The 26378-nt window shown below is 54.4% G+C and overlaps 1 protein-coding gene across 4 annotated transcripts in view; it reads left to right on the top strand.

Annotated features, from left to right (window-relative positions):
• The first annotated feature begins 503 nt into the window (after positions 1 to 503).
• ATP13A3 (ATPase 13A3) overlaps positions 504 to 26378 on the top strand; it is a 50268-nt gene continuing 24393 nt past the window's right edge. Inside the window, exons 1-14 of one of the 4 annotated variants that reach the window (XM_081007382.1) lie at positions 504 to 634; positions 11887 to 11966; positions 14527 to 14700; positions 15752 to 15937; positions 16421 to 16491; positions 16617 to 16697; positions 17381 to 17450; positions 18715 to 18849; positions 20200 to 20272; positions 21078 to 21209; positions 21316 to 21498; positions 22336 to 22493; positions 23801 to 23989; positions 26030 to 26091. In XM_081007382.1, coding sequence (XP_080863508.1) covers positions 11919 to 11966; positions 14527 to 14700; positions 15752 to 15937; positions 16421 to 16491; positions 16617 to 16697; positions 17381 to 17450; positions 18715 to 18849; positions 20200 to 20272; positions 21078 to 21209; positions 21316 to 21498; positions 22336 to 22493; positions 23801 to 23989; positions 26030 to 26091 — 1562 coding nt within the window. In that variant the 5' untranslated portion in view covers positions 504 to 634; positions 11887 to 11918. Of the gene's footprint in view, positions 635 to 3833; positions 3884 to 7467; positions 7536 to 11881; positions 11967 to 14526; positions 14701 to 15751; positions 15938 to 16420; positions 16492 to 16616; positions 16698 to 17380; positions 17451 to 18714; positions 18850 to 20199; positions 20273 to 21077; positions 21210 to 21315; positions 21499 to 22335; positions 22494 to 23800; positions 23990 to 26029; positions 26092 to 26378 lie in introns of those variants that run through there. The other 3 variants (XM_081007381.1, XM_081007380.1, XM_081007379.1) reach the window with 3 other exon arrangements.

A 26378-nucleotide genomic window follows, 5' to 3' on the forward strand; every position in this document is an offset into this window, starting at 1 on the left:
TCCTTCCAGTGAGCACTCAGGGCTCATTTCCTTCAGAATGGAGAGGTCTGATCTTCTTGCAGTCCATGGGACTCTCAAGAGTCTCCTCCAACACCTTAATTCAAAAGCATCCATTCTTCGGCGACCAGCCTTCTTGATGGTCCAGCTCTCATTTCCACACATCACTTCTCTCTCTCTCTCTCTCTCTCTCTCTCTCTCTATATATATATTTATACACACACACACACACACACACACACAGTCCAGTCGCCCCCCCCTTGCGCGGGCCCGACTGGATGCCTCCCGGGCTCCCTTCGGGCGCGGGCGTTGCCGGGCAACAGCGACCCGCAGCCGGCTGGCGAGCGGAAGTGGGCGGGGCGGGGCGACGTCGCATCCGGCGCGGCGGGGTGAGGCGCTTCCGGCGGCCGGGGGCGCAGGCAGGCGGAGAGCTGAGGCGACCCCCCCTTCCCCCCCGCCCGGCCGGTCCCTCCGTCCGTCCGTCGCCGAAGGGGAGCCGGGAGAGGAGGCGGAGGAGGCCCGGCAGGGACGCGGCGGCGGCGGCGGCGGCGCCTGCGCAGAGGGACCCGGCCGGGCGTCGCGTGGGAAGCGGCTGACACGTGGAGGCGCCTGGGTCCCCTCCGGGCGGAGGCCGCAGGTGGGTGTCGCGGGGCGGGCGGGGGAGGCCGGGCGGGGGTCCCAGGGGGCCGCCTTCTCCGTCCTGGGGGCCGGGGCTTCCCTCCCAGCCCGTCCGGGCGCCTGTCTCGCACGTGGCCCCACTCGGGGAGGGGGGGACCCCAGTTCGGACGCCGCCGCCGCCGCCGCTTCCTTCCCTCCGTCTCCTCGATGGCGGCCTTCCGAGCCCCCGGAGAAGGAGGCGGGGAAGCGGCTCGGCTCCCCGGCGCCCCTCGGGCTCTCCGACTCGGCTTCCCGCGGGGTTTCCCTTTGCCCCACGTGCCCGAGCAGGCCAGGAAATCGAGCTGGAGGCCGGATCAGAAGATGGCTGCGTGCTCCAGATACCTGGCCTCCTCTCCTGTACTCGCCTTCAAGTGCAGCAGACCAGCAGCTGAACGTGGGGGTTTTTAGGGGATTGCGCAGGTGCCAGAAAAATGAATTCATAGATAGATATTTGGATGGAGAACCCGGGAGGGGTCCCGCCGGAGAGTCTTTTGAGGGGATGTTTAGCGAGCTAGCCCTGCTCTAGTGTGTTGGCCCCCTGGGCACAGAACGATATACAACATGGCACAACTTAGCTGGCACAGATCTGCTGCTTTCCCTAGATCTTGCCGTGTGGGGAACTCAGAGATCTTCGTATGCAGAGTGTGCACAGTGAAATTGCAATTAAACTGCGTGATGGTGAGATGTGGGAGCACCAGTGGCTAAAAGCATCTGGGTAGAGAGCCCAGAGTTGTTGCTGCTGGTCTCCTTGAAGGGCCTGCATGGAGAGGGGAACTGTGGTGGCCCTTCAGACATGGCCAGAGGGCAGCTCCCATCATCCCTAACCATTGACCACCCTGGCTGGGAGTTGGGAATCCAGCCACACCTCTGAGTGACATATTTCTCTCCCCCCTTGGCTTCAGGGGGAAGGGCAGTAGCTCAGGGGCAGAGCTCCTCCCTCCTCAAGGTGTGAAGGGCGCCAGGCTCCCCGGTATGGCGTGGGGAGACCCCCGGCTGAAAATCTAGGCATCTCAGAGGTAGCCGGACCAATATAGAAAGAAGGCTGTTTCCTTCTCTCCTTGTGTTTAGCTGGGCAGCTGAGGAACCTAGCAGGTCTCCCCAAAGAGGGTCTTCCACAACCCGGGTGCCACCAGAGGTTGGCGCCGCTAATGAAGAGGACACTTCCAGAACCAAGGTGGGCATCAAATACTCTGTTTCATCCAGGAACACTTGTGCCCGGGCTGCGACAACAGGCTTGATCACTGACCTAAAGCGGCCTGTTTGGCACCAGACAACCAGAATTCACTGAGATCCATCCAGAGCAATTCTGTTTCCCCCCATTGCTGGAGGGGGTCTTACTAGGATCCTTCCTGTGGTTTCAGGAAGTGGCCCTTCCCTTAGGGAGGTTCTGTCTGCTCCCATCACCCACAAGAGCCAAGGGCACCCATTGCCAGCCTCTCGCCCCAAAGGATTCTGTAGCCGGGCTGCGCAAGAACCTTGACCAGAATCTGAGGTCTTGGTCAACGCGTGTTTGAGCTGCTTTATTTGCAGAGTGTTTGCAGTGGGTCGCAAAGGGGAAGTTCCCCCACCTTGCACACGAAAGGTCCAGTGGTCAGGCCCCAGTGGCAGCATCCCCAGGCAGGGCTGGGAAAAGGCTCCCTGGCTGAAATCCTAGAGAGCCGCTACCAGTCAGTGTAGGCAGTACTGAGTCAGATTGTCAATGTATCTGCCTGTGTTGATTTGCAAGAGATTTCAGAAGTATGGTGTGTTTATTTTGCTCTTTATGACACTGTGAGCTGCCTCCGGCAGGCCCTGTTCAAAAAGGTGGCAGAATAAATGATTTTGTACATATATAAAATGTTTCCGTCGATGGAGGTGCAGTTTGGATAGAATACCAAGATTCCTCGCAGCTTCGCATGTACGCCTTGGGTGGTTGTCTCAGCGCCAGCCCCCCAAGCAGCCGCTGTGGAAAAAGCTGCTCAGAGAGGCTTTGGAATCTCTTCCTTAACCCTTTCAGAGGCTGGGGGAGAGAGGCTTCAGGATCTTGGGAATTGTGTTCCTGAGCACACGGCTGGTCTAGGTGAGCTCTTGAGTCCCCACAAGAGAAGCGTCCCTCCCCTGGCTCCCACCCTCCCACCAGCCTTCTTTGCGCATGCACGATGGCACAGGGCTTTCCTTTTCGTTTGCTTTCTGCCAAAATGCACTTGCAGCAATTAGAGGTGGTTGTTAGGGGCGGCCGCTGGGATCCTGTCCAACGGGCTCTACTGGGAGCTTGCAGATCCTTGCCAAACTCCCTGGAGATTTTCCTCATTATAGGAGTTAAATTTACAAGGAATGGCAAAATGCAGAGGGAGTGATGACATACTGGGAGCAGGGGCATTCCATTAGGCTCTGTGAGAAGTTCCTCCCTGTTGCTAAAAGACCTGCTAGTTCTCAGGGTGGGGGTCAAGTTATTAAATAACTTCTGAAGCCGATCAAAGTTTACTGGATTTCTGTGACTCACAAGCGCTAAGTGCTGCTTGGCCTTGAGTTGAACCTGCCCAGGAATAACCAGGGGTAAAGTGCGGGCTGAGGGACGCGGTGGCGCTGTGGTCTAAACCACAGAGCCTAGGACTTGCCGATCAGAAGGTCCTGTTGCTCGGTCCCTGCTCCTGCCAACCTAGCAGTTCGATAGGACGTCAAAGTGCAAGAAGATAAATAGGTACCGCTCTGGCGGGAGGGTAAACGGCGTTTCTGTGCGCTGCTCTGGTTCACCAGAAGCAGCTTAGTCATCCTGGCCACATGACCCGGAAGCTGTACGCCGGCTCCCTCGGCCAGTAAAGCGAGATGAGCGCCGCAACCCCAGAGTCGGCCACGACTGGACCTAATGGTCAGGGGTTCCTTTACCTTTACCTTAAAAGTGTGGGCTGAGTGCAAAAGTTTGGGTTGCCTTCCTGTGGAGCATTCACAGCTCTGGACCGCAAGCGGCTTTCTTTTTAAAAAGGACCAGACAGATTTGTGGAAGAGGAGGGACGTCTGGCCTAGTGTATGCCGTGATGTGATGCCTGCCAGAAGAGGACATGGCAACACTCCTGAATAAGAGCTTCCGGGGGCATCTGCTTGCTGGAGTTGGATCTGGGGCAGGATGGACCTCCTGGGTCCGTCCAGCAAGGCGGCTGTTGCACAGGTCAGCAAGGCAAGCGCTGGTGCGCCTGTGGGTCGCATGTGGCTAGCAGATGGTGCAGAGGACCCTTCCGTGGCTCCCTGGTGTGTAAGTAGAAAGGGGCATTATGCTGTAGTTATAATTTGCGTGGGAAAACATGGTGAGGACACCCTGTTAGGTTTTGGGGGCCTGCCGGGGCTGTCGAGTCAACCCTTCAGCAGTAAGCAAAGAGAGTCTCCTTCGCACATGAGCAATTCCATCCTTGGGTGTGTCATTGTGCGGAAAAGGGTCCACTCAAAATCTGTGTGTGTGTGTTTTTTCTTGGTGTGCCCGTCAGAAGTGAGTTAGAAGTGAGCCCTGCCAAGTCCAACGAGGACTTGCTCCCAAGTGTCTGCTGGACTGCAGCCGTAACGCGTGACCAAGGATCACAGATCTAGGCACCAACAGTTCCTGGGATTGTTACAATCTTTGCTTTCAAATCTAGCTCGGTCAACCACCAAATGCGGCATGCTTTTCGCAACAGAACATATATTTATGTAAAGAATCCACTTTTTACGAATGTAAATACCATTTTGGTTTGGTGCTTGCTAGATACAATGGTCTTCCTTAAGCCTAAACTCTGAAACAAAAGCCCGCATTATACCAGAAAGCCCAAGATGGGAAGTGATAAAATGGGCATTGAGAGGAGGGCTTTGTTGAACCGATCTGGTATGCTTGCAAGATTTCCAGGTATTCACTGAGCAGTGATCTCATGCTTATTGTACCAGGTTTGTTAGTGGAGTAAAGTGTGAAGCTTTGTTTGCTGTTCAGCAACTGAGCCATTCTAGCAGCAGAAGTAGTTTCTTGGGTGGAGGGTGGGGGGCTTGTCTGTACCAAGGCAAGGCAGAGAATCAGGGAGTATAAAGTTGGACTGGGGTGGGGGCGGGATGGGGGCTGGAAGCCCAGGCTGGGAGCAGCAGTGGCAGCACCTCCAATTTGGCTAGCTAGACTCCAGCTGGAGGAGTCCAAGGCACTGGGAGGTCACTTGCCCCAGGCATGAGCTGCTTTGCACCTTCTGTCCACAGGAGCCTCTTCAAAGGGCACTGGAATTAATCTTTGTTCGCAGGTACAAATAATAACTTTTCAGAGACGTGCTTGGGTGGAAATTCAGTAGTCTCTTTGTATATACTGTATAGGATCAATATTTGACATTTCGGGCAAAGCAGAAATCCCGAATAGCAGCACCTGGAGGCATCAGTTGGGTGATCTGCTTAAACCGGAAAGGTCCACCACCCTTTCCCCTCGTTCCTGCACTCTCAGCATCACGAGGCCTCCTGACGACCTGGGCAGATGCCTGCTCAGGTGGCCACGCGTCTTCCCAGGGGGTTTGTCCCCGTGCCTTCCAGCACTCTGGGTGGAGGTGGAGCCGTTGGTTCCTCCTGGAGCGTTCTTTTCGGAGAAGAACCGCAGGAAGAATAATATCTGTTATTACACAGCGAGATGGACAAAGCCTTTTGGGCCAACAGCTAGCATAGCAGAACGAGGGAGGAGGAGGAGAGAGGCACCAGCCGGGTAAAGGGGGGGGTGGCATCCTGCGGCAAGCCCCATGGGGTGTTTCAGAAAGGCCATCTCCCTTGGTGGCCCCGCGTCACTTCTGTGAGCGGAGCAATGCTGCGTTGGAGCATGACTTGCACATGGATGAAACTTTTAGTGGTGTTCAGGGAGCTTGGAGCCAAACTGGCTGTTGAAAAGCAGAACCGAAGATCCAGGCCATATTTCAACTCATCCCCAAACGGTTCTAGTTGTTTGGCTGGCTGACTGCAGTAGCAGAAAAGGTGCTTATGGAGTTAATCCGGGCTGGACTCTTGATGCTCTTTCCTCCTCTTGACCAGGCGATGGAGTTGACCACCTGAAAGGGATCTGACCAGGGAGCCAGTGGCTGCTCAAGGAGGATAAGGAGATTGTAGAAAAGCTGCGTCTGTCTTCACAGCAGAAGATAAAGGGCAGCTCCCAGTTGTGAACTTGCTTTTGCAGGAGGGGAGTCTGAGGAACTGAAGCAGGTGGTGGTTCAGGCTAGTGGTGAGCTGGGGAGGACAGGTGTAAAAATTGGGTTTGTGTGTGGGGGGGAGAAGTCTGCTTCTTGTGTTATAATAACCCACTTGGTGTGTCATTCAGTGAAGCTGAATGTGGGGAGGATTCAAAAGAACGGACTCATTCATGCACAGGACCTGCAAGATCACTTAGATCACCTGGGGAGAGTCTGCTTGCAGTACTGCACCCCATGAAAGGTCACATGGTGGTGACCCCAAAAGGGGCATTTTGTGCTATTGCTCATTTTCCTTTCTCTTCCCCTTCAAGTGCCTTGTAGAGACAGCTGTTTCCCCCCAGGCCCTGTTTTAATCTGTAGGAATTCCCCGAATTCCTGTTTCTCTGTGCTTTTGCACAACTTCTTTACTGGTTTTGTGTTGTCTTTTTGTTTTATTGGTGATGCTTCCAACTTTTACGCTGTATACCCCTTAGAGACACAAAGCCATTAGAAATGTTTTAAGTAAATAAATATAGCACGTAGCTGAACTACCAAGAAGTGTGATGATGTACACTAACGTTGAAGCGGCTTTCGCAGAAGTTTAGACAAGTTCATGAAGGAGGAGGAAGAGGCTATCCAGGACTGCCAGTTATGACGACTCCACCTGACCCCCTGCTCCAGAGCCGCTTTCTGGGGAGTGTGAGCAGGATGGAGCTGTTGTTCAGATGTGTGTCCTTGCTGTGGCCTTGGCTTCTGGCTGGTTGTGGTGGGAGATGCAGCGCTGGACCAGTTGGGCCTCCTTGCGTCTGACTCTTCTTTCTTAATGTGCTTGTATCACGTCCCTCTTTATGTGACTCCCCGTAACAGTGAGGTCTAGAAAGATTGTGAATTCTAGAGATATTGCAGATGGAGCCCCTGGAATCCTCGCGGCTCTCTTCTTTCTCTTGAAAGTCACGAGTCCAGGCCCTCGGTTCAAGTTCCTTGCCGCCGTTGACTCTTGGCCTCTTCCAGGAGGGTTGGTTCTCCAGCACTGACCGTGCGGGGCTTCATATTTATTCCACAGAGCAAATGATAACGGACAGTCAGGCTGACTTCATCTGCAAAGTGCTGGCGCCCGTTTCACCATTTTTGCGTCTTGCATTGTGTGTTTACTCCGGTTCCGAGCACAAAGCTGCCCATTGTGTGAGCGAGGAAGGGTTTGGTCGGCTGCATAATATCCTCAATGCTTTTGGCGATGGAGATAACATCGGGGCGAATGTGCCTTGTGCCGGGGCCGGGGGCTTGGCCCCTCGCGGGCCGTTAGGGCACTTTGAATAGAGGGGGCTGCGCCGTCCGTCTGGGGGCCGCAGACACGTCCTCCACCCCAGCCCCAGCCCGCCTTGCAATTGTTGTGGGGGATGTTTTCCTTTTTCCAAACAACCCTCCAGGGCGAGGGGTGCCAAAAGCGCTCTTGATAAGGCAGCCGAAGCTGCCCTCTGGATGCTTTCTTATTTAAGGGTTGAGACAAAATAGTTCATTGGCGGGGCTTCCCTTGTAGATAGGGGGCTGGCTGTTAAGAAGGGCTTCACACAAGCCCCACTGATAAAAGCAGCTGCAGCTCCAGCGAGGCCAGTCCTGTCTCCTCTGGCTGCTGGTCCAGCGAGGCGCAGCCTGCCTGCCTGCCTGCCTCTGGCCCATCTTCTCCCTGGCAGGTGCTGTCCGGATGCTGCCGCCCAAGAGAGGAAGGGCCCTGCTGGTGCCAAGAGAGGCAGCCAGGTGTGTGTTGTGTCTTCTAGACCCGGAAGCAGTGGGGGTGGCATTGTGCTCTTGCTTCACCCTGAAGGTCTCGTGAGGTTTCTCCCGCCTTGTTGTGCAACGGGCCTGGCTGTTGGCCACCGGCAGCTCCTGGGTTGCTGAGGTCCAAGAGATGGTGGGATTGTCTTCGTTTTTGGGGGTGGACTGTTTTTTTCCAGAGCTCAAGCTTACAGGGAAACTTTGTTTTCATTTCTCCCCTTCAGCCTTTCAAGTTCACAATTTCAAAAGTTGGTGCACTATTTAAGAATACTCAGCGGTGAAGCCCTGTTGTTTATGAGGCAAGTGTAACGTTATTTCAGGAGGGGATTGAAGTATTATTAATTTCCAAGTATTTTCTCTCCTTTCTCTACCAGATGGTGATGATGATGATGATTTTTAGCTTTCTCGTTGCTTTCTCACTTGTCCTCTGCTGGGAGCTTGTCGGTTCTCTTACTTTTGAGTGGATCTGGGGAAATGGCATTCCGTGTTACGGGACAAAGCAGGGCTGGCAACAAGTCACTGTCTTATGGAATTCCCCTCTTCCCTGTGCCAGCCAGTGAACTGCGCCCTCCTTCATTCCATTCCTTCTTTTCTGTTTCCCATCTGACAGTCAGCCAGAAATCTGTGGCTCAGCCTTCTTGGGCCGCTTTGGGGGCATTCTTTTGTCCTTCTGCAAACCTTGGGGTTCTCCTGCACCCACTGGCGCCTCTTGCCATTCTAGATTCATAAGGCTCAATTGGCACTTATCCCGGAGGAGGACATTGTTCTGTTGGCCTCGTGTGGCCTGAGGTGGGAGCCTCTGTCTGTTCTTAAGTGTGTTGTCTTTCCTTTTCCGGTTCTCCCCTTTTAAGGGTCAGGTGAACTCATATTCTTCGTTCTCTGTTCCGTTAATGCTCTTGTCAGCCTTTGCAAACAGCTGTGCTGGCTGCGACTGATGGAACTGCAGCCCAGAGCATCTCTGGCTGGGGGCACCAGGTGGGTGAAGGCTGCTTGGGGAATTCTCCGTCCTCCATGCAGTGGAGCTGCTGCTCTCTGGCTGGCTTTAGGGGTGACCTCCGCAGGGTGCAGAATGAGGCCAGGAGTGCTGCTGCTACCTGTCATTTGTGTGGTTGCAGCACCGGTGGCTGTTGCTCTCCTGGAGCGGCTGGCATCCGTGAGAGATGCGGGCTCCTCTTGGGCTCACGATGCCCCTTTGCTCCAAAAGCCTTTCCTCCTCTTTCTCCTAGCCAGTGTTAGAAATGAGCCAGATGCCAGGCACGTCTACTGACTGGCACGGGACCACTTGCTGTGCCCAAGTGGAGGTCTCTGGATGCCTGGTTGGCAATTGGGGAAGGCCAAAAGTCACTGAGAAATTTCCCTCGAAGCTTTGGAATGGTTGTCTTCTGGACTGTTTGGCTTGATGTTTTCATGTGCTGTAAACCGCTTTGAGACTTCTTCTTTAAAATAGAAAGTGCTATTGAAATGAAATGAATAATAATAACAACTCCATCATTCCACTGTGGTGACTGCAACCTGGGTTTAAGGTCATTGGGGATTAGGTTATATATCTGAGTTTCTAGCCCCGCTGCTCGGTCCCGTGGCCTCCCCTCGACCGTGCTGGAAAAGGAGCAGCCGAGCTGTGGCTGTGTGCAGAATAGCTGGTGGGTGAACCCTTGGCAGCCGGGGGGGAGGGCGTCTGGTTGGGAGTTTGTGCCCCTCTGGAGGCCTTGCTCTCATTCTCTTGAAGAACTTCTGAGGGTGGGGATGTTCAAAGAGCTGTGGGCAACTTGGGAACGGAAGTGGAGATGTTCTCCTGCCAGCCCCACGAACAGTTTTGCCTCTGTGAGTCCTGCAGATGTTCTCAGTGAGGTTTGCCCAGGAAGGCATCGCTGGACACGCAAAGATACCCGGGGATGGAATGGGTTGATTCTGGTGCCCTTCTCTGAGCTGGCTGCAAACTTTGATGTCGCTCTTGATTCTTGAGGCATCTGAAGCCTTTGATTTGCCGAGTGAAGAGAGGGACATTTGCCTTGGCTGGGGAGCGTTTGAGCCCAAAGGGCGGCAACTCACGCATCCTGTGCAAAAAACCCTTTCATAAATTTAGGGCAGTCAGCAAGATTTATAGAGCTATTTCATCTGGTGGGGAGAGAGGACCGTGTGACCCTTTGATTCCAGTGCAAATGCCTGGTTACGAGATGACTTCACTCTCAAAAGGCAAAACCCATGTTGACTATAGAACATAGTACACCCTCCCTTTTATAACATCACCTGCAAAGAAACTCTTCACTGTTTTGAAGCTAACAGTTAAACTCTGGAGGCTTCCTTCAAGGGGATGGCACCTTGGTCACTTGAAAACACTCAGCCATAGGTAAGTAAGCACAGGAAGTCAGCTATTTCCCATGGAGGCATTTTTTGCCGTTTGGATCAGCTTGTGGACGCTGTGCCAGGTTTCATTGTGAAAACTCTTGTCTTTCGCAGGAGAGGAAGTTGTAGCCTAAAATGAAGGTATGGGTGGCCTTAGGCCTGTTCAGCATTTTGTACATATTCTGAGCTTGGTTTTGTGGTGTTGCAGAAAGTGGTCACTCCAGGGATTTCTGCGCACTGATGGTGGCTGGTCTGATATATTCATAGAATCATAGAGTTGGAAGAGACCACCAGGGCCATCGATTCCAACCCCCTGCCAAGCAGGAAACACCATCAGAGCACTCCTGACATATGGTTGTCAAGCCTCTGCTTAAAGACCTCCAAAGAAGGAGACTCCACCACACTCCTTGGCAGCAAATTCCACTGTCGAACAGCTCTTACTGTCAGGAAGTTCTTCCTAATGCTTCTTCCTAATTCGTAAGATATAAATTCAGCATGTGTTGTGGAAAAACTGTATGAAAGCAACTCTCTCTGTCTCCCCCCCCCCCCCTGCAGCTCCAAGTATATGTGGAGCCCAGCTGAGCTCTTGGGATGTTTCCAGAGGGAGGAGTGAGAACAGGGATTTCGCTGAGTGTCTCTCAGGGCAGTCTCAAGATCTTAATAACTTTATTACTTATAAAGCACCTGAGATTAGGAGGCCCTATACAAGAAATTAGAATACAGCAGCCCCTGCCTGCAGGTTCCTCATTCCCCTCTGTCCGGGAACAGCTTTCTGCTCTTCTGGAAGTGTTGTGCTGCTTAGCGTTAGCTGGTTAGTGATGGGGGTGCATAGTTAAACTCTGGAATTCACTCCCCCAGGACCACCGTCTCAGGGGGCTGGAAAAATGTTTTGGCAAATGCATGGAGGATAAGGCTGACTGAGGCTTCCAGGCCTGGTGGCTGTGCTCTGGCTCCCTAGTCAGGGGCAGAGGACTCTTGTGCTCAGTCCCGCTTGCAGGTTTCGCGCACGGTTAGAGCAGGATGCTGGCCTAGGTGGGCCATGGGCTTGATCCAGCCCCAGGGCTCTTGGGATGCTCTTGCGAAGATTGCTCATGCAGTGGGGATGCAGAGCTATGCAACGTTTATGGACAGACGTGAAAATAATTCAAGAGGTTTTAGGAAATGTTTGCCACAGGTGGAAAGATTAAATGAGGTGTTGGTGGGAAATTTGCTATGCGAGCTGGAATCCAGGTGACAAGAAACAGGAAAAGTCCTGTGAAACCCTCAGCTGAAGATCTCATGCATTAAAATGTGGAGAGTCAGGGTTCTGCTGCGTTAGCAGGGTGGTCAAGGCATGTGTGGGTCAAGAAGGAACATGCTGGCCACTCTTGTGTAACAGCTCTGGGGGGTTGGAGAGGAGGAGAGTTTGAGCTGCTTTGCCTCGTTGGAAACATCGCTGGCTAATACTTCACCTCTTGGTATATATGTCTATAGATAGATAGATAAAGATGTATAGATATAGATATATTTGAAGAAATGCTTGTAAGTATCATGAGCAAAGCATTACAAGAACACACAGAATTCAAAGTATGCTTAGGAGTTTCACGCTAAAATTCTGCTGCATCTGTTCTGTTGGGATCTAGCTATAACCCTCCAGTTCTCCTGCCATGGTTTTCCTTCTGGGTGGGGGCTGCAGTTGGCAGCTGACACTTAAGCAGACTTGTGCACAGAGCTTTCCGCAGTGTGTCACACTTGTGCACAGAGCTTTCCGCAGTGTGCTCCTCCAGGGTCTGGAAAGGGGTTAGTTTAACCTCCGGTTTGCTTGTAAAACTGAATTACCGTGTCGTGAAATGATTCATGTCTGAAAAGTTTGGGAAGCTGTGCTTGTGCTCGGTGTGCGCCCTTTGGTGTGGGGTGTGTCCTGGGAGAACGTGTCGGCAGTGGCTGCAGGCTCCGCAAATCTCGGTGATATGTTTCTTAAAGGCTTCTTTTCCCCTCTTTCTCAGCGCAGGTCCGCTGGTGTCTGATCCCGTCACGCTGAACATGGAGAATGAGGAAAAGCTGGTCAACAAAGGCGAGGAAGATGAGATGGTAATTGGCTTTATGGTTTAGTTGCTTCCTTTTTATACAGGGAGCGGAGCCTTTCCTTGCTCTCTGGAGTCCTCCTTGTGAGGCTTCTCTGTCTGCAAGCCCAGGACCTCTGAGGATAGAAGGGCTTTTCTTCCTTGACTGAGAAGATGCCAGGAGCCCCCTGCACAGAAGACTGGCTGCCAAGCTGTGGTGTAGTGCTTAAGAGCGGTGGACTCATAATCTGGGGAACCGGGTTCGCGTCTCCGCTCCTCCACATGCAGCTGCTGGGTGACCTTGGGCCAGTCACACTTCTCTGAAGTCTCTCAGCCCCACTCACCTCACGGAGTGTTTGTTGTGGGGGAGGAAGGGAAAGGAGAATGTGAGCCGCTTTGAGACTCCTTAAGGCTGGATATCAAGTCCAAACTCTCCTTCTCCTTCTTCTCCTGGTTCCCGTCCCCACGGGCTGCCCTTGAGGGCCTGGGGCATGGCGCCCGCAGGGTCCCACCCCCTGCCCCTCCCTCCATGGAAAGAAGCCTCTTTTCACCATAGACAACTTTAGCCTGCTTTTGGCGTGTGTGGTTTTGGGGACGGGTGGGGTTATTGGCTGATGGGGGGGGGAAGGTTGTAGCATGTGTGTGTTTGTGCCCATAACAGTTTCCCTGGTTTGCAAATGTGCCCACAGACCCCACAGGGTTGTTGACCCCTGGTGTGGGGTCTTTGCAGCAGCTTTGCCTTCGCAGAAGTACTTCTCCTGCCTCTTTCCTCTCCTGAAGGAGAGTCGCTTTGGTGTTGGGATCTGAAGGATCTGGCCAAGCAGGGAGGGAGGCGATGACAAGGCCAGGGAGGGAACCCAGTCAGATGGCAGCGTATAAGTAACATGGTGGTGGTGTTGTGAGCAGGTGAGAAAAGATGCCTTCAGTGTGGCTGACCAGGAAAGGGATGGCAATGTCAATCCCGGCTGCGGCAGCTGCGGGAAAGGCAGATTCCATCTCCTGGATCTTTAGGGAAAGGGGGCGGAAATCAGCTTGCCAATGTCATAATGCCGTTTTCCGCATCTGTGGTGCGCCCCCCCCTTGGAGTGCCATTCAGTGCGCCTCAAAAAGGAAACCGTAGAGCAGGAAGAGCTTTTGAGCAGGGCAGCTGAGAGGGGCTGGAGCAGCCGCTCTAGGAGGAAGCTTACGGCACGTTGGGCTTTGGGGTGTTGAAAGAAGAAAGGGGGGCCTGGCACAAGTTTATAAAATGAAGCCTGGTATGGAGAAAGTGGGCAGGGGGATTCCCAGGCCGCCTTCTGGTCGGTATTGAGGGTTTGCTTTGTCAGGACTGCCCCACCTTTCCCACCCCCTCTGTTGCTGTCGGAGCTCACAGAGCCTCCCTGCAGCTGCTCCGGACAGAGTTCTGGCCCCGATTTCTTTCCATCTTCCTGTGGGCTCCCGCTGCTTCTGTTTCCTCTGCCGTGTGACAGTGGAAAGAAGCCTCTGGCCGTCCTCCAAGTACCTGCCTGCTTGCCTCCCTTCCCTGCCACTCCCCCCCCCCGCCCTCCGCTCTTCCAGACAGTAAAATTCTGCCCAAGTTGAAGAGAGGAGGGTCAGATTCATTTGTGTCATCATCTAGTGTGTTTCATTTCAGCTGGGCCTGATCCAGAAGTTTCAAGTGGGCTCCTCAAGGTGGCCAGGCCAAGACAGCCCCCTCTGTTCTGCCATCCATCTCGGCCTCTTGCGGTGTGGGGGGGTCTGGAAGCTGCTCAGGGCCTCCTCACTGGCTTCCAGTATCCTTAGATTTTCTGGCGGTGGAGAGCAAACCAGAGATGTGGAATTTAATCACAGAATTGCAGAGTTGGAAGGGAACCCCAAGGGTTACGCCCTGTGCCTTTACTGCATGTATCTCATGCGCAGACGTGTTTCACTGGCCTGGTGTCACGGCCCAACCGTCTTCTGACAGTCTGCCCGTCTGTGGGTTTCTGGGGTTGAGCGCACAAGCTGGAGCTTGCGAGTGAGTAGGTGGGTGCTTAGAAACACAGCTGGTGGAGAAATCTTGAGGGCCTTTTGCCCCAGGGAATCAGCAGCACTTGAGCACAAAAGCAAACTCCCTTCTCTTGCCAGAAGCGATTTTTACGAAATGTTCTCAGTTGCCCCCAGTAACTCTGCTTTGGAACTCAGGCGTAGGCTGGAGAAAACTCACTAGGGACAAGTTCCTGGTCACATTTTGCATTTGATTTTATCCTCGGCTGTTTTTCTGCCCTCCTCTCGCCCTGGGTGTTTTTTTCCCTGTCACTTGGTCAGCAGCCGGACAGGGTGACATGTGTGGCTTCTTGGCCTGCTCTCCAGTGGCCAGCAAGAGTCTGATAGGACCTGCAGCTCTTGCAGCAGACGGTGTCCGTGTGTCTCGCAGTTGTCCTTTCTCCTTGGCCTAGATAGGTGGCTGCCCCTGGGCTCCTGCCGTGAAGCGAGCGACCTCCAGGAACCCCCCTGGTCCTGCCACAGGGAGGGAGGGAGAGCAGAGCAGAGGCGTCCTGAGGCTGTTCTGCCCACGCTGCCAGCTGTGCCATTGCCTTGGTCTCATTGGTTCCCCTTCTTCCTTGCAGAAGATCTACGGCTACACGTTTTGCCGGTGGAAGATGGTCCTGGTGGCTGTGGGGGTGCTGTGCACGGGCGGCTTCCTCCTCCTCCTCCTCTACTGGATGCCTCAGTGGCGGGTGAAGGCGACGTGCAGGAGGACTTATCTCCGAGGCAGCAAAGTGGTTCTGCTGCGGACAACAGTGAGTGCCGCCCTCTTTGGCAGGGGAGATCCCCAGGGAGGCGTGGAGGACCAGGCTGGCCGTAGCCTCTGGGCAGGACAGGCTTCTCCCACAAAGCTTTCTTTGCATGGCAGGAGGAGCGTCTGATCCAGAGGGCCATCGCCCTGGTTTCTGCCTCCCCGCCCTGGCTGAAAAACTGGCAGGAACCATTTAATTCTTGTGGAAGCTTCCGAGGGGTCAAGCGGGCTTGCTCTTCAAAGGAGTGTTTTGAGCAGCCGCTCTCAAAGCCTGGACCTTCAGTAGCCCCAAGGACCCTGGGCTTTGGACTTCACATGTGATCTGTGCAGAGATCTCCTCAGCTTAGGGACTGGCCACCACCCAGAAATGACCAGTTGCGTGTCTGTCCAACTTTGTGCAGTTCTGCAGTCTGGCCAAGCGGTGCCTTCGCGGGCCGTATTCACAGCCTGGAGCTGTCACCTGTTTGTAGAAACACAAAGTGGTCTGGCCCCTCCTTGCAGGCTCAAGAGGAGAGGGGAAAGGGGCAGACTTTGCTGGGGGAGATGGGAAGAAAGCAGAAAGCAAATTCTATGCAGAAGCCTGCCAGAGGTGCTAAAAGGCATCTCATTATTAAATCTCATAAAATCACAGAAATGTAGAGGGGACAGCAAAGGTTGCGCATGCGCAGAATGTCCCTCTGCCTTCTGCATGTGTTTGGGTCCCTACAAGGTGTGGAGGAAGCTGGAAGCAAGAGTCCCTGTGTCTGTATCATAGGGTCTGGGTGAACTCTCAGCGCCTGAGGACAGTCATCTCCTGAAAGTTCCTCCCCCTTTGCTTAGCCCAGTGGTGTCATCCTGCGCCCCCCTTGAGAGGTGTAGTCTGCCCCCCCCCCCACTTCTGGGCTGGGGCTCCCTTTACACACCTGCTTAGAGTCATGTATAGTTAAGCACCTGCTTCGCAGTTATCAAATTGCCAGCGATGTTTGTCAGATCATCCAAAGGCGCAGAAGCTCACTGTCAGACTTTTGTTCTGAAAGCTCTCTCTCTCTCTCTCTTTCTCTCTCTCTCTTTTAAAGGATGAATTCCAGACATGGTTTTGTGCAAAGGTTCGCATTGTGCTTTCTTTGGGGCCCAATCTGTTGCAGACTCCAAAATATGCATCGGAGAAGATGACAAATGGCTGCAGTGGTCATTTGGACATCAACCTGGCTGAAGAGGGCGAAAATGATTTGAACAGACGTTCCCAGGCTCACCTACAGGAGGTAGGAAAGTTGTGGGATCGTCCTCTGCGTGGCAGCCTCCAATGGGCAGCGTTGATCCATGTGCCTTTGCCTCCACCTGGGGGTTGCTTGGGAATGGCTGCTGTGCACAAAGGCAGCTTGGGGGGAGGTGTGGAGGCTCTGGTGCGTGAGCAGACGCTGAAGAGGCCTCACCCTTCCCCTCCTCTCAGCTGCTCCACCATTCGGGACTCTGATTGGAATGCCAGCATGCTGCAAGGGGTAGCAGTGAGCCGGTGCCCCAGGCAGGTTTGTGGCCACAGGAGTGTGAGGACCTCTGATTTGAGTGCCAATGCAGTGGGCATAATTAGATTATTAAGCAATAAAAGGGGCAGTGTGGGGCAGCTGGGACTGCACACATTTTTTTCATTTGACTTTCAAAACGATCAGCAGCTCAGTTTGCTTTTATGAACAGTCGCTGTCAAGTCACACATTCTGATGGCCTCCTTGTATTTATGCGTCTTCCAGATCCGTTATTTCACCCACCACAGCGTGAAGTATTTCTGGAATGACGCCATGCAGAACTTCAGCTCCATAAAGTAAGGGCCACCGGCTGTTTTTCATGCCTCTTTGCCGAAAGGACTTTGGCTGGTGACTCCTGTGTGTGTGTGTGTGTGTGTGTGCACGCGCTCACGCTCTGTTTGATATTCTTCCTTTCCTTTAGGGGTCTGGATGACTCCACTTCCTGTTCGGCAATCCATAATGAACACAGCGCAGGGCTGACCAAGGGGATGCGAGATTACAGGTACACTCAAACAGAAAAGTTGTGTGTGTGTGGGGGGGGGGGGTGTACAGGAGCCTCTCAGGCAGCTGTTCCTTGAAAATTGAGCAGTTACTCTCAGTAGTGGTTTTGTGTATGGCAGTGCACTGTGTAGTGGTTAAGAGCGGTGGACTCGTAATCTGGGGAACTGGGTTCGCTTCCCTGCTCCTCCACATGCAGCTGCTGGGTGACCTTGGGCCAGTCACACTTCTCTGAAGTCTCTCAGCCCCACTCACCTCACGGAGTGTTTGTTGTGGGGGAGGAAGGGAAAGGAGAATGTGAGCCGCTTTGAGACTCCTTAGGGTAGTGATAAAGCAGGATATCAAATCTAAACTCCTCCTCTTCTTCTTTGAAGTGCAAAAGGGGTGTGTATGTGGAATCTTTGCAATTAAATCTCTTCCCCCACCCCCGATGCAAGGCCTGCCTTGCCTTGAGCCCCTGGGCCTGGGGGCCTCTCTGCCTGCCCTTCAGGTGGGGCTGGGGGAGCCATTCTGGGTCGCTGGGTTTTGCAAAACACCAAGCTGCCTTCTCACCATTCTCCCTCCCAGCTGCTGCCGCCGCTGCCCCCTTCTTAGTAATTTATAGATTGCTGTTCACGTTAGCAAGCAAAATGCTTCCGTTTTTTAGAAATATTATTTTTATTTATTTGGCTTCTGTTTTTCATACAGAAAATTATACTACGGAGTAAATGAAATTGCCGTGAAAGTGCCTTCCGTTTTTAAACTTTTGATTAAGGAGGTAAGAATTGCATGTGTCTTTCTCTGCGAGAGAGAAGGAGAAGGGGGCTCCCACCTGCTGCTCTGTGGGATCTGGACTGGGGATTAACTGTGCATGAAAGGGTTAAAGGCTATGGAGGGGGAACCGGCCTGGATTCCCCCTCTGGTTCTGGAGACCTGCAAGGGCAGCTCTAGGTTTCACCAGACAGGTTGGAGCAATGGTGGCAGTTTGTCTGCTTTGGGGGGGGGGGTCTGTCTGTTTCTGTGCTTTACGTGGGCCCTTTCCTTCTCAACTGGCAAGTGTCACGTCTGCTCTCTGTGAGCCGCAAGCCTCTTAAGGAAAGCCGAGCAGACGGCAAGGCTGTTCTCTTGCCCAGGCCTGACATTATGCCAGGGCATTCAGGTGGCAGGTGGTTGTGTGCTGCAGTCGCCAGGCCTTGATGCCATGGAAGACCCAGGGCGGCTGGTGGGGATGGGCAGCGTTGGAGTGGCACCATTTGACCGAGGTGGAAACTCTCTTGGGGGCCTTGGAGAGATAGGAACCCGCAGGTGGTGCCAGGGTGCTTGGCCCCTTGCTTAGACCACTCCTGTGCCCCCTCTGTGGCTTGTGGGGCCCACTTCCCCACCTCCTCAGCCAGGGATCGGCTCCCCTTTGGGGACACATTTGAAGGGTAGTCAGAGCTCCGCTTGCACAATGACGCTTCTCCTCCTCCTCCTGTCCCTGCGTGGCCCCCAAATCTGCTCCAGAGGAACCCTCAACCCCCTGGAGTAGATTTTGACGGGGCTGCAGGGGAGTCGAGGGGGAAGTTCCATTGCACAAGCGGAACAGCCGTGTCGAACGCAGCCTTTCGATCTTTGCATGCGCGCAGAGGTGTGTGTGAAAGTCAGATCCAGTCAAATTAGCCTGAACCTCAAAAGAGGGTGTTCCTCTTCCAACTTCCTTCTTCGGTTCTACGTGCTTTTCAAGGGAGAAGCACCACTTGATGGCCAAGGGGAGAGCAAGGGGGCGCAGAGGCTTCTTGGGTGAAGTCCTCAAGGGCACCATTTGCGCCCACTGAGCTGGCCAGCCCTGCCAGGAGAGGAGGGGAGCTCTGAATCCTTGCCATGTGCTCTTCTGGCACACTCTTCACTCCCCTCCCACGCAGACCAGGATGGGTCTGAATTCTAAAAATGTATGTAATAGGAGGCCATGAAATTCTTGACCTTCAGCACCAGAGAGAGGAGGGCGGCTCCTTCGTGCAAAAGGCATAATCCCTTGCTTTGTTTTGTTTTCTCTCTCTCCCCAGGTCCTCAATCCTTTTTACATTTTCCAGCTGTTCAGTGTGATCTTGTGGAGCACAGATGAATATTACTACTATGCTGCAGCCATTGTGATAATGTCTCTGATCTCTGTTGTTAGCTCACTGTATACCATCCGGAAGGTGAGTTCCAGGGCTGTTTTTGAGCGCCTGCCTGCCTGCTTACCTGTGGCAGGTGAGCTGCTGCCTCGGTACTCCCCTGGGGCTGGCATTCCAGCGGCAAACTTCCACTTCCGTGGCCTGTTAAAGTTTGCTGCTCTTGAGTGCAACTTGACCCCCAACGGGTGGGGTTGTAGTCGGATGTTGACTCTTCTCCTTCCCAGCTGAGGGTGTGGCTCTGCAAACGCTTTGCAGCCTGCAGAGCTGAACCGGCGTAGCTTGAAATCTCCTCACGTGTTGTGACAGCTGCACATGGCGACTAGCGGAGGGTGGGAGGGAGGCAGTCAGAAGGGCAGCCAGATCTTCTGAAAGATGTGTGACTCTGGTGGTGCAAAGTGTGGTCTGGGGGTGAACTAAGGGGCAGAGGAGGCCTTGCCCAATTCTGCCCAGCCGTCTCAGAGGGTGGCATCCAGGAAACTAGATCCGTCAGTGCAAGGATATAGGTGGGTGCTGTGGAACGTCCCCCAACTCCTTTCCTGGTGTACCCCCCCCCATTATGCCTGCCCCAGTCCTGCTCTGGGAGGTTTGGGGAGGAAGAGGAGAGGGAGGAGACGGTCCATGGGGCAGGCAGAAGCCTTTGCACTGATGGAGCTGTTTTGTTGGGGGCCTCCCAGAGTCCTTTGGGCGGCAGCAGTTGGGAGGAGAGAAGATTCGGAACTAGATTCCAGCACACACAAAAATGGTGAAGATACCCATGTTGGCCCTAAGAAAAATGTCAAAATCCATAGCCAGGCAATACATCTGTTAGGGCAACCGAAATAGGGTGGGAGCTTTTGAGGGTCCCAGAATGGAGCAGGGGGGAGGGGGAGGAGGAGGCAAGTGCCACTCGATGGCACCCCGGGCCCTGCAAGCCACTCTGTGACGTTTGGATTGGCCTAATGCTGGCAATGCTCTGGCGAGTGTGTGGCAGAGGCGAGGGGGCTGGAGACTGAGCCAGCGACTCCTGGGGTTCAGGGCAGTGCTGAGCGGCGGGGGTTCAGGAGGCAGGACCACTCACAGATGGAGGAAGAGGCTGATCAGGTGGGGGGGGGACACCACTGCTTCAGGGGAAGGGGCATTGGCCCCTTCCAGAACAGGCTGACCTCCTGCGACTTGCTCGGCATTTCTGCCAGCCACAAATCTCTCTCTTTCCCGGATAGGCCTCCTGTTTCTTGCTGCTGCTGCTGCTGCTAGCAGGCTGCTTTCTTGCTCCGGGGCTCCACTTCCTCCAGAGTGCTTGTGGGGTGGGGGGCAGTGATGCAGCTGGGAGTCACTGGCCCATCCCCTTAGTGCCCCTTGTGCTACTGACTAACGCCCCCCCCCTTCTCTCCCCAGCAATACATGATGCTTCATGACTTGGTAGCTGCTCACAGCGTCATCCGGGTGTCGGTCAGCAGAGCAAACCAAGGTAGGTGGGGGGGGCTGTGCTTATTTGAAAGGGAAAGTGGATCTGCTGCCTTCCTTGTGGGGAGGGGGCTTCCTTGGAGGGAGGGGCAAGTTCTCTCCGGACATCTCTCCCAGGGGACTGTCCTGGCTGGGCCCAGGGGTGGGGTCTGGCCATAGTGGGCCCTCCAGGAAGCATCAGTGGAGTCCAGCAGACCCATTTCTCCCTGTATAGGGAAGCTTTTAATGTGTGATGTTTTACTGTGGTTTTACCATTTTTTGGAAGCGGCTCAGAGCGGCTGGGGCAACCCAGTAAGGTGGGCGGCAAGTAAATAAATAAGACTGCAATCAGCTAAGTTTTACTTGCTGGTAATGCATTGAAATGAATAAGCAGGACTAAGTTAGGTCTGCTAATAGCAGGAGGTCTGTTCCGAGTAATACTTCCTTGCTCACTGGCCGAGGTCTCCAGGGAGAGGCTCTGCAGTGCCCCCTTCAAAGGTGTTTTCAGTCTGCAGCCAACCTCCAACCATCCTTTCAGACTACAGTCTCTCTCTCTTGCATGGGCCCATGGGCCCCTCTCTCTGTCTCTCTGTCTTTGTCTCTCCTGCCCCTTCTCCTAGCTGGGGTGTGTCTTGTACTCCAACCTTGGATAGTGCTCCCTGTCCCAATCCCTGAGGGATCTCCCGTGGGCCAGGGGTCGCTCTCCTAGCAAGTAGCTTTCTTGGAGAGACAGCAGCCAGCCAGCCACCCTGGGCCCTTGGCCGAGCAGAAGAGCAGCCCGAGCAGCTGCTGGGCCAGGATCTCACCCTTTGCTTCTCCCCGGCCTCCAGGCGTGGAGGAGATCCTTTCCACGGAGCTGGTGCCTGGGGACGTCATTGTGGTCCCTCTGAACGGGATGATCATGCCTTGCGACGCGGTGCTCCTCAGCGGGACCTGCATTGTGAACGAGAGCATGCTGACAGGTAACGGGGAGGGCCCGGCGGGGCCCCGATCCGCAGCTGGGACCTGGGTGGTGCTGCTGGGGCTTGGGATCTCCGCCCTGTCAGCTGTGCCCTTGTCTCGTTGAAGGCGAAAGCGTTCCCGTCACAAAGACCAACCTGCCGAACCCGACGGAGGAGCCCAAGGGGGGCCTGGCGGACGAGGTGTACAGTCCCGAGGGGCACCGGAGGCACACCTTGTTCTGCGGCACGACCGTCATCCAGACCCGCTTCTACACGGGGGAGCTGGTCAAAGCCATCGTGGTCAGGACAGGTGAGACAGAGCCTTCTGCGCAGGCAGCAAGTGTGTGGGGGGATTTCTCTCTCTCTCTTGCTAAGCTGTGATGGCTCATGACAAGTTGCAGCATCCAACCTAGTCTGGTGCTGGCAGCTTTGTGCAGTGCTGAGGCGTCCCTCTGGCCTCCTCCCTCCTGCCCCTCCAATGCTGCCCTCCGGGAGTCTGTGCAAACACCAAAGGCAGCCTTTTATTGGCCCGTGAGCTCAGGGTTGCCTGCCCTGAACGTACGAAGGTGCTGCTGGATCAGGCCCACAGTGGCCCATCTAATCCTGCATCCTGTTCCCACAGTGGCAGCTGGATGCCTGTGGCAAACCAGCAAGCAAGGCCTGTCGCCTCCTGCAGCCAGTTGGCAGAAGCATCGTTGCCTCCAACCATTGTGGCTGGCAGCCACCCCTAGCCCTCTCCTCCATGAAAGCTTCAGACTTGGAGGGCTCTTCCAGCCCTACCTGCAGATGCTATTACGGATCAAATCTGGGACCTTTTGCATGCAGAGCAGGGGCGCTGAGCTGTGGCCTTGGGCCTGATCTCTCCGGAGGGCACTTGCTTTCTCCCTCCCTCGCCTCCTCACCCGAAGGGCTCACCTTTGGAAGATCCGCATGTCTCCATTGATGAAGCCCTTTCTCCTCCGTTGTAGCTCTGAGTGACTTGCTTGTCCTTGAAGGTGGGCTTTTGCTGCTGCTGTAGCAGGGACTTCTGCTGCCTGGCCAGCCTGCCCAGAGACAGTCATAAACAAAATGCTGCCTTGGCAGCTGCAGGGACTTGTAGGTTTGCGCTTCCGATCCCGTCTCTGAAAGCCGCCTTGCTTCCTCCTAGGCTTCAGCACTTCTAAAGGGCAGCTGGTCCGCTCCATCCTGTATCCAAAGCCAACGGATTTCAAGCTCTACCGAGATGCCTACATGTTCCTGCTCTGCCTGGTGGGGGTGGCAGGGGTTGGCTTCCTCTACACCATTGTCATCAGCATTCTCCACAAGGTAGGAGGAGTCCCACCCCTTTTGTCTCCTTGCAGATCCATCACTGGCTGGGGGGGGGGCGGTTGCTTCAGCCCCCTCCTCCTTCACGGTCTCTAGGCAGAGCCGCATCTGGGCAAATGCCAAGCGAAGCTGTCTGGGGACGTGGCTTGTTCTTTCCCCTTGCCCAGCCATAGATGCAACACACCTGCCTGCCGCGTGGTTTTCTTGACTGAATCCAGAAAGCTCTCTGAAGAAATTGCCGACTCACATAGTTCCCAGTTGGTTGTGTTCAGCATAGATTGTCAGTTGTTAGTTTTGCTAGGGCTTCTTTTTGAAATACGGTGGTACCTTGGTTCCCGAACAGAAACAAACCAGCTCCCAAAGGCCGCAAACCTGGAAGTGTTCTGGTTTGTGAACATTTTTCAGAAGCTGAACGTCCAATGCAGCTTCCGCTTGTGTACAGGAAGCTACTGCAGCCAATCGGAAGCCACGCCTTGGTTTTTGAATGGTTTCAGGAGTCGAACGGACTCCTGGAATGGATTAAGTTCTAGAACCAATGTTCCACTGTACCAGAAAGCAGTGCTACAGCCCCTGGCCCTCGGATGCCTGCGGGGTGCGCAATGCTTGCTGCAAAACCTGCATCTCAGGAGCATGGGAAACGGCCTTCTCCCAGGTTTGCATAGCTGCCTGTCTGCTCCGGCAGACGGTGCTTCCACAGGACCTCTGGCAGAGAGAGGAAAGGGGGGGGGGCTTCGTGCCAGCAGCTGCCTGGTTCTGGGACATTCCGCGCTTAAAGGAACGCTCCCCATCCCAGCTCCCAGTTCCCCTCCTTCCCCTGGCACAAGGTCTTGCCTGGGTGAAACGGTGCTGCTAGATCAGCAGGCTGCAGGTGTCCAAAGGCAACGCAAAAGCCTTTCTCGGAAATGCCTCTGGCGAAGGACGTGGCTGCTTCCCACAGCACCTGCTGCAGGAATCTCTCAGCGCAAGTGTTTGAAGGGCTGGCTGAACTGGACCCAGCCTGGCCTCTGGGCAGCCAGCGGTGAGTCACCCTCTCACTCATGGGTAGGCAAACTGAGGCCTGGGGGCTGGATCTGGCCCAGTTGCCTCTAAATCCGGCCCGCGGATGGTCTGGGAATCAGTGTGTTTTTACATGCGTAGAATGTGTCCTTTTATTTAAAATGCATCTCTGGGTTATTTGTGGGGTGTAGGAATTTGTTCTCTCCCCCCCCCCCATATAGTCTGGCCCCCCCCACAAGGTCTGAGGGACAGTGGACCGGCCCCCTCTGCTGGCCCCTGCTCTCACTCATCTTCCTCCTCTCCTCCCGCAGGTCTCGGCCGACATCATCATCATTGAGTCGCTGGACATCATCACCATCACGGTGCCGCCCGCTCTTCCTGCCGCCATGACGGCGGGGATCGTTTACGCACAACGGCGGCTGAGGAAGATTGGCATCTTCTGCATCAGCCCTCAGAGGATCAACATTTGCGGCCAGCTGAACCTCGTGTGCTTTGACAAGGTGCAGATCATTTGCCATTTTTCCTTGAGACATTCTGAGCTGAGTTCAGGATGAGGCTTCTGACATCCTCCTGCCACAGACTTCAAGGGGGGGGTCGTGTTGCTCAGTTGTGCGGAATGACGCAGGCGGGTGCGTTGTCCTGAGCCGAGGCCAGACCCAGAAGGGGCAAAAGGTGGACCCTGGTGTTTTCTCCTTGCTTAGTTCCCCTCAGGAAGGTTCTGTGCAGGAGATTAATTCAGTAAGATCCCTGCAAAGAAGCAAGTCACAGAGAGAGCGCACTTGTGTTGGGCGGGGATTAGAAGGGGTTCTTCAGCTTCGTTGCCCGACAGATGTGAAAATCTTTTAATAAGCATCAGGAGAGTGTTGATAACTTTTTGGGAAGCTTGTGCAGAAAGTAGCCAGGGAATTCTGACGTCACCCAGTGAAGAATTCCTTAGTGCCCAGATTCCCTCACAGCCTGTATGTGCCTGGTTTTGCTGAGGTGGGTGTTCTGTGAAGCTGCTGGGGGGTGGAAAAGGCTCTTGCCGTGCCCAGATGGAATGGGAGGAAGGAAGGAGAAGTTGCTGGTCTCTGGTGGAGAGGCCCTGCAGCCCTGTGACTTCCTCTGGGGTGGCTTCTGTAGGCGACTGGAGGGGAGGAGCCTAAGCAAAAGAAACAGCCCATAAGAGCCTGAATAGCTATTGCATGTAGAATGGCAGCGTGGGAAGGGACCCCAAGGGCCATCTAGACTGACCCTCTGCAGCGCAAGTGCTCCTTCCCCTCTGCATCTGCGTGAGCTTGCCTCTGTGGGGGTTGCCACGTATGCAGTCACTCAGAAACAGCCCTCCCCTTTCCCTGGGGCCTGCAGGTGTTTGGCCTTCTCCTCTTCCCTTTTAAGCCCCGTCCTTCATTCCGCTTGAGTGCGCAGGCTGAGTGGGAGGAGGACGGAGAGACCACAGAGCCATCTTCCTTTTTGCTGGGGGGAAAGAAGAGCGGAGTTTGAAGTGGCACAGCTTAGAGGGAAAAGTTTTCGGTGCTTTTGTAAAACTCTTTGATGACTCCTCCTCTGAGGCTATTATAGCCACAAAAGCATGGCTTTATTTTTACTTTTTGGTTTTTTTTCCAGGGCCCGGTGATCCTACCCTGGACCCCTTCCCTGCAGGGTCAAAACAAAGCAGGAGCAGCCAGGCCCTCTAATCTCTGAATGCCTTGCTTTTTGTTTCTAAAATCGTTTTTCCTCCAGAGCTGATCACAGACCTCCTTTGATTTAGGAAAAAACAACAAAGCGAGCCAAGGGGCAGGAGATGAGGGAGGGTTCAGGGGGGGGAACGGGCCTTGGAAAGCAAATCCTGCAGGGAGCTTGAATTCCTCTGGCTCTTCTTACACAAGGCTAATTAATTTTAATGAGTTGCACTTGCGTGTTCTGAGGGGCTTAGAGCTGGGCAGGTTGCCTGGGGCGAGTGCGGCGATGTCAAGGAAAGCCTTCCCTTCTGCTCTGCAGAACCTCTCCCTTCCACCCGCTGCTGCTTTAGGGATGGGAGGGAGGGGCAGGCCTTGCCAGGCTGACACATTCACTGCCCACCGGTGCCAGGCGGCAAGACCTTTGCCGCAGTCCTGCTCTTGGCCTTCTGTAGTTGCACAGGGCCAGCATTTGGAAATGCAGCCACTGCTGTTGGCACAGGGTGATTCCTGGGCATAGAATGTGATCCCTCTAAACTTGACTGGGGCAGAGGGGCGTCTGTCTGGCTCCCTCCCCTCCGAGGGTCCTGGCTAGTAGTTTCACAGCCTTGCAGCGGGTGCGAAAATAATTGAAACTCGGGTGTGAGGGAGGTGAAGTATTTGCAGAAGCTCCCCTTTTCCTTCTCTTTTGGCCTCCCGCTAGGTTAGCCCACAGGGCCAGGGGCTCCCTTCTGGTTCCCAGGTCAGCCTGCTTCCTTTGGGGTTAGTCCTGTGCCTCTAGACGCATTTTGAGACGGCGCTCCCTGTGCTTAGGCCAGTGGCCAAAGACTTTGCTCCTTATCTCTGGCTCTGCTTTTCACGTGTTCCTTCTCCCCTCCACAGACAGGCACCCTTACCGAAGACGGCCTGGATCTCTGGGGAATCCAGAGGGTTGAAAACGCTCGGTAAGCTGCTTCCGTGGAACGTCGCCCGCCTTGGGGGCTTTCTTACTGTTAAAATAGGGCCCTTGGGCCAAACCAAAAGGGACAACATGCACTCTCCTCTTGGAAGCACCGGGTTCCTCTCCCAGGCTCCTCATCTGGTCCTGCTCTGCTCTGCCAGGTGCCAGGGCTGCCCATCAGAGGATGCCAGGGGAGCCCCTTGAAATTGCAGGATACAAGGCAGTTTGCAACATAAAAAAAAAAAAAGAATACACAGAATATGCTTCGATTTCTGGGAATGTTTCGATTTC

This window comes from Podarcis pityusensis (genome assembly GCF_964106645.2).
Source record: "Podarcis pityusensis genome assembly, chromosome: 5".
In the NCBI taxonomy this organism is placed as follows: Eukaryota; Metazoa; Chordata; class Lepidosauria; order Squamata; family Lacertidae; genus Podarcis; species Podarcis pityusensis.